The 15,902-nt window shown below is 37.5% G+C and overlaps 1 protein-coding gene across 1 annotated transcript in view; it reads left to right on the forward strand.

Moving 5' to 3' along the window:
- The first annotated feature begins 6,458 nt into the window (after nucleotides 1-6,458).
- Nucleotides 6,459-15,902, forward strand: part of C11H12orf50 (chromosome 11 C12orf50 homolog) — a 31,666-nt gene continuing 22,222 nt past the window's right edge. The window contains exons 1-2 of the mRNA XM_060113841.1: nucleotides 6,459-6,470; nucleotides 7,055-7,175. Coding sequence (XP_059969824.1) covers nucleotides 6,459-6,470; nucleotides 7,055-7,175 — 133 coding nt within the window. The remainder of the gene's footprint in view (nucleotides 6,471-7,054; nucleotides 7,176-15,902) is intronic.

The following is a 15,902-nucleotide window of genomic DNA, read 5'->3' on the forward strand; positions in this document are numbered from 1 at the left end:
TCCTCCTGGCCGCGGAGCGTTCTGGGAGTTGTAGTGCGGAAGCCAAGGTACCTCTGTGTGTGCTCTCGCGAGCGTCCCTCAGGGCTGTGATGACGTTGAAAACAGAGAGATCCGTTTCTGGTGTGTGTGTATTAGTAGCCGATGATATTTATGAAAATTAAATGCTATCAAGTGATAAGTAATGTGTCAATTTAGGTGGCGATTTAACACCATTTTGATGAAACCGATTTGCCTGTTCCCTTTAATATGTTCCTGGGAGAAGCACTGTAGGAGCTTAGAAATATCCGGAGACATCTCAAGGCGTAATGAAAAGTAATTTCCCTGGAAAAATGTTAGAAAACGCTACAATTAAAACATCTAGGACATGGCCTTCCCTGGTGGCGCAGTGGTGGAGAGTCCGCCTGCCGATGCAGGGAACACGGGTTCGTGCCCCGGTCCGGGAAGATCCCATCATGCCGCGGAGCGGTTAGGCCCGTGAGCCATGGCCGCTGAGCCTGCGCGCCTGGAGCCTGTGCTCCGCAACGGGAGAGGCCACAACAGTGAGAGGCCCGCGTACCGCAAAAAAAAAAAAAAAAAAAAAAAAAAATCTAGGACCCTCCCCAAAAAGAAAAATTACCGTTTGTATTACGCCTCATTGTGCAGCAGAATACGGTCAAAATTGGTTCTGGTGTCTTTTCCAGAGTGAATGCAAAGTGTAACCTTAGACCAATCCAAAACCACACGAATACCAACAACCAGCTTTCAATCTCCATCTTTCATTGGAATCTCATTTACTTTAGTAAGTATGAGCTACAACAGAGTCTGAATGGCTTGAGTACTGGTCGTCAATCAACTGCAGAGGTAAAAACAGCTTTGACTTATTGCTCAAAAGAACTTTGGAGGATAAGTAATGACAGTCAGTGACTGAATAAAAATTAATAAATATTAAATACTAGTAGCCTTTCTATCTCATTGAAGCTAGTAGTCCCTAGTAGGGGAGTTTTGATTACTGCCATCTTTTATGTGTCTGGACAATGCCCAGGTCTCATTCCTATAATTGTCTTATCTGCAGGTATCAGACTGCCCAGCAGTTTCCTGATTTAGCCCTCAGAAAATTAAACGACTATATCTCACTTGGAATTATCCATGTATAAGGAAATTCCCAAAGAATAAAATAACCCTCCAAAAAATTCAGTGGTTTTTGATTGCTGGATTCAGAGGGGAGGGATGAAAGAGATTTGCTGTATAAAAGTATTTACTTTCTCTTCTGCTATCTTTGATTTTCTCAAAGGAAAAATAAATTAAATAAATAAATAAGGGGGTTGGGGGAGAAAACACCTGATGTGAGATCCTGGGACCAGAAACGTCTTAGTATTTTGTAGTCAAAAACCAGTGACTTTGTTCCTCCAGAAGAATCCTAAAAAGCAGCTTGTTTCATTGGTCTCAAGGAGACAACAATTAAATAACCGTCACAACTCTCAGCTGTCATTTCCCAAACTGCCACGGAGTCTTTTAGTTCCAACACTCTATCATTTCTGAGAAAAGATCATCTTCCAAAACATTCCACTTGCTGTTTGAAAGTAGCAGCAAAGCTAACCATTTTTTAGGAAGCACTCTATTTCTGGTGCTTTGATTTCATCAGTGCCTGGAGCACAGCTTCTGGCAGAAACAGGGGAGTCCAACGCAGGGGACAGCCACAGAACCCATTCACAGTTACAACCTGGACTCCTACTCTCTCTGATGGGTAGCAGCCAACCCCTTTGCCTGATTCTCATAAGTCTGAAGAGTCAGCAAGGAGTGACTACCAGCCCCAGTACTTAAAGTGGTGTTAACACAAACTGGAAGAAAGACTTTTTTCTCTCACATGTTAGTGTTCTGGCATGAACCCAAAATGAAAGATTCAGTGCAGAGTGTACCCTGGCCAACACAAAAACACAGAATTTTCAGGCCTACCCTGAGCTGTGCAGGCAAATTTCTTATAACTCTTCTTTACTCATTACAGGGAGAAAAATTCGTCCTGGGTATAGTCATAGCTTTCCCTGAAAAACTAGAATGAATTTCACAACAGGAAAGGAGTGAAGAGAATAAGGAAAAGGTGTGGGGGGGGAGGGGAGAGGGAGGGTAGAAAGAAAGAAAGGAAAGGAAAAGAGAGTTGGAAAAAAAGAAGAAATTAGGGTTCCAGGCATTCTAAACACTACCAAAATGCACAGATCTATTTACAATGGCAAAAAAAGAGAATAATAATAATAATAATTCCCTTCTGGGTTTGATGTGTTTTTGCTGTTTCTAATGGAACATAATTGTTCAAAACTAACTTCAAGAGGTAAAAGCATTTCTTCAGCCTTTCCCCTGTGTAAAACATGGGTTCTCACAATGGCTTTAATCATGATGTTAATGTAATCATGCAACAATGGTGTTTGGTAACAGTATTTGAAAATAGTCCAATGCAGCTAAAAGTTCATAGGTGGAGAGGAAGTTTATCTGGAGGCAAAGACCACTTAAAGCTATTTCTTAGGGGTGTTTCTCCCAGTAACCTATGTGCTTAAGATGGGTACATTGTTATTCTAGAGTTAGAAGGTAGGGCAAAACAAAAGTTGAGATATTAGATTTTTCTATATATCATTGCAATTATTTCCAAGGTTTTAGTCAAATCTTTATTCTCTACTTCATTTACTTCTAATGCATAGTTCTTTTTATTATTTACTTTTATTTACAGTTATAGGTGAATAAATTTTAGCTTATTTCCTAGATTTTTATCCTAAAGCAGTATATTCAGAAAGTTCATACCAACTTAGTCTTTTTTACTTAGCCAAAATGAAAATCTATGTCTTGATCTTTTAAATTTACGATTAAAAGTACAGTGCAATTTAAAAATATATTTTGATCTACTGTAATTTGTCATCTCTATGGCATTTTCTAAGTTACCTTCTATGGATATTTTTATTAATTTCTGCTAGGTTCTAGTTCTTTTAGTAAAGATACTAAGATGAAGACCTCAGTAACTACTGATTAAAATGTCTCATTCTGGGAATCAGAGTACTTCATTTTGCTTTCAACAAATTCTCAAAATTTGCAAGCATTCTGGAATCTTTCTGCTATAGGAAGAAGCTATTCCTCTTTTAATGATGTACGAAGAGTAAATGGAATATAGCTACAAGATGAATAAGTAGTCCAATTTATTTTCAGGCATCTATTAAATATCACAATCTGAATGATTTTTTTCAAATCAGTAGATAGCGGTGAGTACATAATTAAATAATTTTACTTTTATCTTGAAATATAGATAGTATATTTACCTATTTAAAAATTTTAGTTTTGTTTCCAAATCATATATAGAAATAAGAGTTTAGAAAATATTTACTTGTGAAATACTTAATACTTCTTAATTATGAAAGTATGAACTAGTTTATGTTCCAATTTCAATCAGAACATTGAAGGATAAAACATACTATTTTATTTTTATTAGCTTTTTCTGGTCAATATACTAGAATTGAGTAAGAGAAATTACTGTACAGTATTCACTAAGGTAACCTAGCCTACAGTTAGATATGAGGTCATTTATGATGAGCAAATAATGGATGAGGTAACAGTGAGCAAAATTCTGGAAGTCTGAGTTTGTGTGCTTACTAGCAAACACTTTCAACATTTCTGCTAAGCTAGAGAAGGTATCTTCTAATTTAAATTTATTTAAGAATTATTTATTGTGTAATATACTGTCAACAGGAGGTCAGTTTTAAAAATACTACTGATAGGGCTTCCCTATCAGTAAAAAAAAAAAAAAAAAAACCTACTGATAGCCTGAAAGACTGTGGAAGATATATTTGCATTCCTGCAATTCTTATATTAAAAAACATAGGATTAGCAGCAAGAGAGTTGAAGATGGCAGAAGTTGGGAATGACTGCTATTTCTTTGTTAATTCCACATGCCTAAAGGTAAATATTGTACAATTTACAGTACTTCCCATGCTTAAGCTTTTTAGTAGAACGAAGGAAGATATGGCAATAATTTGCATTGCTGAATCCAAATTTACTATTTTCCCACAAAATACTTTATGTATTTAAAATCTGAAGTAAATCCTTATGTTTCTTGTTTGTCTGGTTTTTTTTGCGGTACGCGGGCCTCTCACCGTTGTGGCCTCTCCCGTCGCGGAGCACAGGCTCCGGACACGCAGGCTCAGCGGCCATGGCTCACGGGCCCAGCCGCTCCGCGGCATATGGGATCCTCCCGGACCAGGGCACAAACCAGGCACAAACCGCGTCCCCTGCATCAGCAGGCGGACTCTCAACCACTGCGCCACCAGTGAAGCCCCTTATCATGTATTTTTGTTTGTTTGGGGTATTTTTGGTTTATTTTTTGCTGTACGCGGGCCTCTCACTGCTGTGGCCTCTCCCGTCGCGGAGCACAGGCTCCGGACGCGCAGGCTCAGCGGCCATGGCTCACGGGCCCAGCCGCTCCGCAGCATGTGGGATCCTCCCGGACCGGGCACGAACCCGCGTCCCCTGCATCGGCAGGCGGACTCTCAACCACTGCGCCACCAGTGAAGACCCTTATCATGTATTTTTGATATATTGAATTTCTCTGATAAAATCTGGGATAATTTAAAATTGTTTGAAACTACCCTTCTATATGCCAGTTATATGCCCCTGGCTCTTTAATCCTCAGTGTGGCACTTTTGCCTATATTATGGCTCCTTGAAACATCAAATTCCTAATATTGAAACATTATATGATACATCATACTGTTTTGGCTAATGTGATTCCAGTCATATAAATTCGAATAGTTAAATTCAGGTCACTATCAAACAGTTAAATAAATCTAATTTACCCCCTATTTTGAAATTTATTAACGAAATTACTGAATTTTCCCGTCAAAGTAACAGCAAATAATATCATGGAAAAAGTTAAAGAAAGTAATACAAACAAATTGGCCAAACATGAATTGAAGTTTATAAAGTTAAAATGGGAAAATATATTTAATCTAAGTGATAAGGATTAATGGATCTCAATGAAACCAAATAAGAAATGTAGAAATTCAGAGTTTGGAGCTTCATGTTCATACCAGAATGAACCCAGTGAAAGACATGCTGTATCTGGTTTAAAGCATTTCATCTCTGCTAGGACAACTCAATGGAGTCAACTTGACTGTAAGAATGAGATCTACTTCTCTTATCTGTTACTTTAAGATTAAACCCTAGGATGATAAGAAATAATAGAATTTATGTTCCCTGTGGGCAGAGAGTTTTGTCTATTTCACTGCTGTATCCTCAAATACTTAGTAAGTTCTCAATAAATAAATGAACAAATAAAAATAATAATAGCAATCACAATACTTTATCTCCCATAATTTTTACAACAATCTGTGAGGAGGGCACTTTATTCCCTTTTTACAGGTGAGGAAACTGAGGCACAGAGAGGGTGAGTAACAGATTGACTTTCTGATTATGGGCAAAATAGAGTTCAAATACCAGTTTATCTGGTTCCTGCCCACTATCCTGGACTACGAGACCTACAGATCCACCTTAAAAGGGAGAGAGACTGAAGACAGAGAGTAAGAGGGTGGGAAAAAAAATAAGGGACAAGCCTGAAGCACGTGTCTAAAAAAGGGATGAGTTTAATAGGATATTTTTATTCTATGTTACCCACCCTCTGCCCCAAAAGCCAATGACTTGAAGTTTTCCCAATTGTGGATCTATGTGTAAAAGATATAAAATAAAAAAATAGAAGCCCTTTAAAATAATCCATATCTGCTTTTGTTGGGATATAATGATATAAATGTGTAAATGTATAGGCACAATTGTAGACCAAGGGCATATAGCATATACATGTAATGTAACATAGCACAATGTGCTAATTATTTAAAATTCCACAATAATACAAAGTTTAAGCTCCATTCACTTTCCCTATATAAATACACTTAGTATCTCCATAAAGTAAGAAAACAATTATCTAATAAAAGATATGATTAATAGAGATCATCTCTACAATTAGAATATGGATGATGATTCTTAAAAAAAAATTCTGGCTTTCTTAAGAAAGAAAAATTAGATCCTTCTGTCATTGGATTGTGATTAAGAGTGTCACTGATCTTTTATATGTTTATCCTTAGTGAGCCATATGGATTAACTGATAACAAGAAGGAGAATTTTATCAGTGACTCATGGCGTGTTGTGCTATTTAATCATTAGATTATCTTGTGTCTTTCATTAAAATTAGACTGGTTTGCTAGAATTTAGACTTTAAGGCCTTGTATTTGTAGTATTTTTTTTTAATTTTAATTTGATCTCATATTTTCTTTAGTTGATTAGTAATCTGTTGTTAAACACTAACATTCATATATTGAGTTTTCTACACTGTTTACTTTTTCCTTTTAGGGTTCCCAGTGCCGATTCCGACACTGTAAAGAGGCCCTTGGCAGTGACACTGTGTGCTCATTATGGAGAAAAGGAAAATGTTTAGATCCACTTTGCAGATTTAGACACATGGAAATGCAGGTAGAATTACTCAGCATCATCATGTTTGTTAAAAGTATCTCCCTTCGATAATACTGAACTATACTCTTACAACACAATTGAGAAGAAATGATTTTCCTTCCATTACTTAATTTTAGGCATTTTGCACTTTGCTCAATTTAAATGCTTAAAAAAATGGTCAAGTGTATTTTAGGAAATCCATAGCATCTTTTATTTTATTTTTATTTTATTTTTTTGTGTGTGTGGTATGCGGGCCTCTCACTGTTGTGGCCCCTCCCGTTGTGGAGCACAGGCTCCAGAAGCGCAGGCTCAGCGGCCATGGCTCACGGGCCTAGCCGCTCTGCAGCATGTGGGATCTTCCCGGACCGGGGCACGAACCCGTGTCCCCTGCATTGGCAGGGACTCTCAACCACTGCGCCACCAGGGAAGCCCCCCATTGCATCTTTTAAATAGCAGAGCTTAGAAACACTCAAAGCCTAGAAACACACGTGATCTTAAATCAGCAATTGCAGTAGTTTTTGTCACCTTGTGTTGTGTTGTAGCACATTGTATTTATTGTGAATATGGCATCTGAGCATTACATTTCCCCCACCTCCTTTGTCTAGAAAAACTGCAGCATTTCATGCTTCTGGGAAACTCAGCCTTTTGGTTGTGTGAAGATAAGTTGTACCTTTTATCACAGCAAACCTCGAAATATCAATGGATTATTTTTGCCAGCAAGTAGCAGTGAGTATTTTTTTTGAATAACACGGATATACCATATTATAATCTGGTTTTGGAGTAGCAGCATAGAATGACACGTTAAATAAAGTATGAAAGGTGAGTAATGCAGTTTAACATCCACTGAATGATTTGGGATGGTTCTATCAAGAATCATGAGATGAAGCTTAGAATGAGCCATCAAGTAGCCAACAAAAATGTAGTGAACAAAGAGCAAGTCAAACTTTCTCTGTGTTTCTAAAGTGGATTTATTCATCTGAAAAGTGAGAGGACTACTGACCTCACTAGGTAGAGGGGAACTGTCTCAGCAAATCATCGCACAACTGGCCTCACTGTTGTGCCCTTATCCCATAGGTGGGGAGAGCAAGGGCATGCTCTGGTTTGCACACTTCTGCTTCTAGAACAGCTAGATGTGTGGTTCTTCCTAAGACTTCATTTGTGGATAAAATGCAATCCCATTGTTGCAGAGTAAGTGGCATACTTCAATCCAGCTAAATGACACTGAGGTTCTACTATGTGAGGAACCTTAAACTAGGTTCTGGGAAGGGGATAGGGAAGACACCACGCCCTATAACAGTGAGTGGCAAGAACCTTGCTTAAGAAGTTGGGATTGTCAGGTTTCCCTGATGCTATAGCTATGACACTCTCCTGCTGTGGCCACCATATTTCTTACAATGGAATTATTCTAGAAATGAGTTTACAGAATATTAGTCCTTTGGATTTGAAAACTTGGCTTCAGATAATCCTTGGCAAATGAATGACTCAAAATTATGCTTCTTTGTTATAGTCTTCTGGAAAACTCTGATCTCATAGCATTCATTATACATGTGGTACCTTGATCAATGTTTTTCTTCACTAGACTGTAAACATCACAAGGATGGGGATCATAACTAGTTTCTTTACCAATGCTTTGCACAATGTCTGGAGCACAGATGCTCAATAAAATTGGATGTATGGATAGATGGATGGGGATAGATAGATAACTACTGAAGGTAACCTACTGGGATGAAAGTTGTTACACTTACTAAGTGGTTAACTTGATCCCATTGTTTTACATCTAGTGTGATTTTATTTCCTGAGGACATTGTACTAAATTCTCTATATCTAGTGTAATAGTTTGCTTCCTAAAGGTCTATGGATAAAATTGCTATCTTTCAAACTAATTCTTTTAGGACTAGAGGAAAACAAAGACTCCATCTCTGGGCAAAGGCAAGGTAGAGTGTCTGTGTAACAATTATTGGGCTCCCCACTATAAGACATGCCCTGGGCTAAGTTCTGTAGGGATACATTTTATTATTCTCATTTATTAGGCATAGAATCTGGACATCAAAAATAAATTCTAGCTTTTCTGGAAGTCTCAGTTTCTTCAACATGTGTCAAAACTGCTCCTGACTTTGGAATAAGGTTTCCCCTCTCTCAATAGAGTCCAAACCAGATCCATGCACTGGGACCAAATCCTTCCCCTAGCCATTCTACCTCCATCATGAGAGGGGATAAGCAGGCTTCATAGGCTGCTAATATCTTACTTCCTCAAACCTCCTTTCATCTTTCTACAGGGGACAAATACACTTATGTGTTTTGAATTCACCAGGACTAATTTTACTCTACCCTTTATTCCTGTTTATGTCAGTTTCCCTAGGGGGGAAAAATACTCCTGTGTGTTTCTCCTTTATTCTCACACTAGTACCATACTCACAACACTTCTGACACCATACAAGTGGGTTTTTCCCACACCAATCAATTCTCTGTGACATTAGCTGGGTGTCCTATAATTTAATTCAATTCTGATACTAACCAGAGTTAGCACACACTCCACAGATTAATGACTGTATCCCCAAAGATTACCTTCCACTTTAGACATTAATTGCAAGTAGAAGGTCCCTAGGTTACCCACAGCCTCTGTCTAACTTGGGTACAAATTGGAGGTTTCCATGATCTCTCTCCCTGGATTAAATAATTTGCTAGACAGCTCAAAGAACTCAGGGAAACACTTCCTTATCTTTACCAGTTTATTGTAATAGACGACGCCATAGAGGATGGCATCCTCTACTGTAATAGAGGATGTTCATCACACAGATCAACAACCAGATGAAGAGGCACATAAGGTGAGGTCTGGAAGGGCCCGAGCACAGGAACTTCTGTCCCTGTGGAGTTGGGGTGTGCCACCGTCCAGTAGGTGGATGTGTTCATCAACCTGGAAGCTCTCTGAATTCTATACTTTTGGGATGTTTATGGAGGCTTCATCAGGTAAAAGCATGATTGATTATTAAACCAACCTCTAGCCCCTCTCCCCTTCCTGGACATGGGGGCGGGGCTGAGAGTTCCAAGCTTCTAATGCTGGCTTGGTCTTTCTGGTGACAAACCCTACTCATGAAGCTACCAGGAGCCCACCCAGAGTCACCTCATTAGAACAAAGGACACTCCCATCACTGAGGAAACTCTAAGGGATTTTGGAGTTCTGTGTCAGGAACCAGGGTCAAAGGCCAAATATTAGAACAAAAGATGTTCCCAGTGCTCTTTTTACTTAGGAACTCACGAAGGTTTTAGGAACTCTGTGCCAAGAACTGGGGGCAGAGACCAATGTATTTTCTATTATTTCACATCAGTCAATATCAGAAACCCCATCTTTCAAATGACTCACTCCTCTCCTTATTTGGCCCCTTTCACCCACTCCTCCCCAACCTTCATTATCAGCAGAATTCTTTTTCAACTTCTTCCCTGAACTTTCCCTTCGTCTTCATAGTCGAATGTAAGGGTCACTCCCCACTCCTTCTCCAGCAGCACTCTCCAAGTGGTGGCTGTTTTTATCCCCAGTTCTCAAGTACCACTTGATCTGGAGATGAAGTAGAAGGTTTCCTTAGGTCCTATTGCCAAATGTCAGATTGTTCTCTATCACGTCTCCTTAAAACCATCCAGTTGGTATCTCATGCCATTATCCCCCCTCGGCGTTGCTGTTCTTTTTGCTTTTGTCTGCATCTGTTCACATCCTTCCTCCCCATTGTTCAGAAGTATGAACTCCTGGCTCATAGTCACTCTAACTGTACTCCTGTGTCCATTCTTGGTGATTCCAATATGTAAGTATATGATCTACCACCCTAGCCTCTCAGTTGCTCGAACTCAATTCCTCCACTGAGCTTACCCTTCCCCATCTCAGTCACTCTCTCAGTTATACTCTAAATACTAATTGCCAGCCTTTCTTCCTCTGGAGGGAATGGCCTGGGCTGTATTATGGGACAGGCCAACTGATGTGTACAGTGGTAGGGTATCACTTTTGACCTTTTGTAGTTTCTATTAAACTTAAACTGAGGAAAAAAAATCTCCTTTGTCTTAATCCATCCTCATACAAGCTACCACCCCATTTTTTTCTTTCTCTTTGTAGCAGTTCTCAAAATAGTTATCCTTGACTTGGTATTATCAAATCCTCCCCACCCATTCTCTCTTAATCCCATGTAAATCATCCTTTTCAGCCTCTTTCACCATTGATATACAAATTATTAAATCCAGTGGTCAACTTTCAGTCCTTCCATAACTGGAACCATTAGCAGCATTTGACAGACTTGATCACTCCTCCCTCATTGATATAATTTCCTTATCTAGCTTCCAAGACCCTGTACCTCTTTGTTTTACTCCTATCTACCCAGTATTCTGTTTTTGCTCTCCCTCACTGGTTTTTCCTCTTTTCCCCATCCTCTTACATGTGGTATGTTCTAGGAGTTAGTTCTTCGTTCTCTTTTCTTCTCTGCCTACTCCCTTGGTAATCTCATCCAGTCTCATGCCTTTGATTATGATCCATATGTAAATTACTCCTAAATTTACATATCTATTCCAGACCTCTCTCTTGAACTTCAAAGATCCTTATATTCAACTTTTCACTTGGGCTCTTAACTTGAGTAGATATTTCCCACTTAACACATTCAAAACTCAACTCACAATTTTACTCCTATATCCCCAAACCTGCTATATCCATGGGCTTTCTATCTTGGTTTAATGGCAGTTCTATCCTTCTATCGTTCAGGTCCACTGAATCATCCTCAAACTCTGTTTCTCTCATATCCCACATCCAATCCATACAGAAATCCTGTTAACTCTACTGTATTTAATATATCCAAAGTCCAACTTTTCTCACTATTTCTACTATTCCCACCTTGGGCCAAAACACCGACATCAGACATCATTTCTTGACTGGATTACTGCAATAGCCTAAATGTTTTTCCTACTTCAACTCTTGTCCCTCTATGTCTGTTCAAAGCACAGTCAGTGATACTCGTATGCATAAATCAGGCATCATCCCTCCCATTGGTTTTCATTTCATTCAGAGTAAAATCAGAGTCCTGACAAAGGCCTCAACGACTGTACTTGATGTGGTGCCCTGTTTCCTCTCTGCATGTATCTCCTGCAGCTGTTCTAGTTGCTCACTGTGCTCCAACCATACCAGTTTCCCTGCTTCTCCCTGCTAGTAGGCTCCTGCTTCAAGGGCTTTGCATGAAACACCCTTCTCTCAACAGCTTTATGGTAAACTCCTTCACCTCTTCAAGGCCTTACTCAAACATCATGTGTTAATGAGGTCGGCCCTGCATACTCTGTTGGAAATGTGGCAGCCTTCCCCCTTCCTCCCTGCACATTCTTCCTGGCCGTACTCTGCTTTCTTTTGCCATTTCCCTTATTTTCTCAGATAACATATAATTTATTTCTTCACAACATCTATTGTTTGTTGTCTGATTCCTCCCTATAGAATGAACATTCCGTAAGAGTAGGAATCTTTATTTTGTTTACTGCTGAATCCCAACCACGAAGCATAGGTACAGAGTACTACCTTTCACATAGTGGCTAATTCTATCCCAGGAAGTCCAGAAAAGTATTTATTCATGTGAAGCAGGTAAATATTTTTTCTCTGCCCAGACAGATGTCTGTGCTCTAGGAAATAGGATTCAATTTCCAGACTGGAGGAAACTACAAAGCTCATTTGAATTATGTGTTGAACCTACTGCATCATCTGTTCATTCTAAAAATGTTTCAGTACCTCAGAAGGTATAATTTGATCTTTCGTAGACCTAATATTTCCTAAAATATTTCCAGGGACATTTACCTACTAAGGTTCATATTAACCAAAACCGGGAAAATAAATCATCTCACCTTAGACAAAAATTAACTCACAAAGTTATACCTTTATTTTAAAATCTACCTTTATGTTTCAATAGGTGCATGTGATCAGGGTGGGATTAATGATGATTTTTTGGTAGCGAAATATAACTATTGTTTCATACATAGCATCGTGTAATTCACATGTAAGTTTGTAGCCAGTTAAAATAAGATAAAATTTACGCATTTAAATGTGTAACCTGTGAAAATTTCTAGGGCCTCTGATCAAGGAATTGAGACCCATCATGTGGTCCATATTAAGTAGGTGAGTTGGAGCCACAGCAATGCTATCTACGTTACCAGCTGTGCTCTTCCAGAATGAGGTGTTTGCCAAAGGCAATTTCCCATTAGTTGATTTGCCATTGTCTGTTATCTTTAAGCACTAAGTTCAATACTTGAGTCCTGCATTTTTGTCTGGGAATATAAAACTGCCAGTTAGTCTTTTTGCAATTTAAACTTTAATCTGCTAACAAATTTTAAGAGGTTTTGGGCTCTTTTGAAAAAGATTTCATTTAGGGACTTCCCTGGTGGTCCAGTGGCTAAGACTCCATGCTCCCAATGCCAGGGACCTGGGTTCGATCCCTCTTCAGGGAACTAGATCCCACATGCCGCAACTAAGAGTTTGAACGCACAACTAAAGATTCCGCATGCCGCAACTAAAAAAAAAAAAAGAAATATCCCACATGTCGCAACTAAAAAAAAAAAAAGATTCTGCATGCCAAACTAAAAGATCCCACACGCCACAACTAAGGATCCTGCATGCCGCAACCAAGATCCTGCACATGGCAACGAAGATCTCGCATGCTGCAACTAAGACCCATCATGGCCAAAAAAAAAAAAAAAAGATTTCATTTAACTGTTGCTAAACCAGACATTTTCAAAAGAGGCCTAATCCTTCTGGTGATCATCTTCAAGTTTAAAAGCAAATAGGTGTCAAATTTAAATATAATAAAAATAAAATAAAATAGAATAAATTAAAATCTAAATTTTTTAAATTCCCTATAAGAATAAGCCTCCACATTATGGAGCCTTATAGTCGTTAACTTAGCTCTTTAATACATTTCTTTAGGATTGAGTTGTCATTGCAATTATTATTGATATATAATTTATTAAAATAACATAATTACATTACAAACTTAGATAAATAATTACTGCACATAAAATTAGAATTTTATTGGAAAAGTATATAAACTATGAAAAAGAATGAAATAGAAATTCTAGAGTTGAACAATAACCAAAAGGATAAATTATTAGAGGGGTTCAACTGCAGATTTAAGCTCACATAAGAAAGAATCAGCAAACTAAAGATATCAATAGACATCATATAGTCTGAAAAAGGTATAGAATTGAAAAGAAAATGTTTGGTAGAATTTGCCTGTGAAGCCATCTGGTCCTGGCCTTTTGTTTGTTGGGAGTTTTTAAATCACAGATTCAATTTCAATACTTGTAATTGGTCTGTTCATATTTTCTATTTCTTCCTGGTTCAGTCTTGGTAGATTGTACCTTTCTAAGAATTTGTCCATTTCTTCTAGGTTGTCCATTTTATTCGCATATAGTTGCTTGTAGTAGTCTCTTACGGTCCTTTGTATTTCTGTGGTGTCAGTTGTAACTTCTCCTTTTTAATTTCTAATTCTATTGATTTGGGCCCTCTCCCTTTATTTATATAATGGAATATTACTCAGCCATAAAAAAATAATGAAATAATGCCATTTGCAGCAACATGGATGGACCTAGAGATTATCATCCTAAATGAAGTAAGCCAGACATAGAAGACAAATATCATATGACATTACTTATCTGTGGAATCTAAAAAAAAGGGGGGGGGCGATACAAATGCACTTGTATGTATGCAAAACAGAAATAGATGCACAGACATAGAAAACAAACTTATGGTTACCAAAGGAGAAAGGGGGAGGGGGAGGGATAAATTAGGAGTTTGGTATAAACATATACACACTACTATATATAAAACAGATAACCAACAAGGACCCTACTGTATAGCACAGGGAACTACACTCAATATTTTATAATAACCTATAAAGGAAAAGAATCTGAAAAAAATAGAAGTATATGTATGTATAACTGAATCACTTTGCTGTACATGTGAAACACAACATTGTAAATCAATTTTACTTCAATTAAAAAAAAGAAAAAGAAAGATGAACAGAACCTCAGAGAAATGTGGGACATGCATAGTGGGAGTACCAGAATGAGAGGAGGGAAAATAGAAAAAAATATTCAAAGAAATAATGGCTGAAAACTTCCCAAATTTGATGAAAATTATTAATCTACATATCCCAGGAGCACAGCAAATGCTAAGTAGAATAAACCCAAAGATAGACACATCTAGACACATCATAGTTAAAAGAGTAAATGCCAAAACAAAAGCAAATTCTGGAAAGAAGCAAAATAACAATGATTTGTCACATATAAGAGAACCTCAGTATGATTAACAGCTGACTTCTCCAGAAAAAAAGTAGTCCAGAAGGCAGTAGGATGACATACTCAAAGTACTGAAAGAAAAAAATATATGTACATGTATATAATTGTACTTTGAACCTATAACATTTAGAAATGTAATATATTTGACAGTAACAGCACAAAAGAGGCAGGCAAAAGCAAACCTGTATTACGGTAAAGAAATGATACCAGGTGGTAACTCAAATGAAGAAAACTAGAAATGATAAATAAGAAGGCTAATGTATCAAACTCTGTAGATATGTATTTTCCTTCTCCTCTCAACTACTTTAAGAAATATAAAGTTATAGAAAGTAATAATTATAACAATGTGTTTTGGGGTTTGTAACACATTACAGATGTAATATAATATTAATAGGATTATACAGAATATACACACAAAAATACTCGATAAAATTCTAGGAAACTAAATCCAACATTAAAAAAAGGATTTTAGTTCATGACCGAGTGGGATTTATCCCAGAAATGCAAGGTTGGTTTAACTACAAAAAATGAGATAATGTAATACACCAGATCAATAGAATAAAGGGCAAAAAAAAAAAACATGGTCATGGTCATCATAGTATATGACCAAAAAGCATTGACAAAAACCAACACTCTTTCATGAAAAAAACACTCAACAAACTAAAAGTAGAAGGAAACTCCCTCAACCTGATGTAGGACATATATGAAAAATCCACAGCTAATATACTTACTGGCATAACTGAAAGCCTTTCCCCTTAATCAGAAACAAGATAAGGATGTTTTCTTGACATTTATATTAAAGCCAGGGGGATTGGGCAATAAAGGTAAATAAAAGGCACTCAGATTGGAAAGGAAGAAATAAAATGATCTCTATTTACATATGGCATGATCTTTCACTTAGAAAAATCTAAAAAACTTGTTTAAAACTATTAGAAGTAATAAATTCAGCAGGGTGCAAGATTAATATACAATAATTGATTGTATTTCTATATACTAGCAATGAACAAAGCGAAGATGAAATGAAAAAAAATTCCACTTACAACAGCATTAAAAATTTTTAGTTATTACTTTAACAAAAGAAGAACAAAACATTCAAAAACTACAGAACATTGTTGAAAAAAATTAAAGGAACTTTAAAAATGGAAAGATAGA

This window comes from Mesoplodon densirostris, chromosome 11 (assembly GCF_025265405.1).
Source record: "Mesoplodon densirostris isolate mMesDen1 chromosome 11, mMesDen1 primary haplotype, whole genome shotgun sequence".
Lineage (NCBI taxonomy): Eukaryota > Metazoa > Chordata > Mammalia > Artiodactyla > Ziphiidae > Mesoplodon > Mesoplodon densirostris.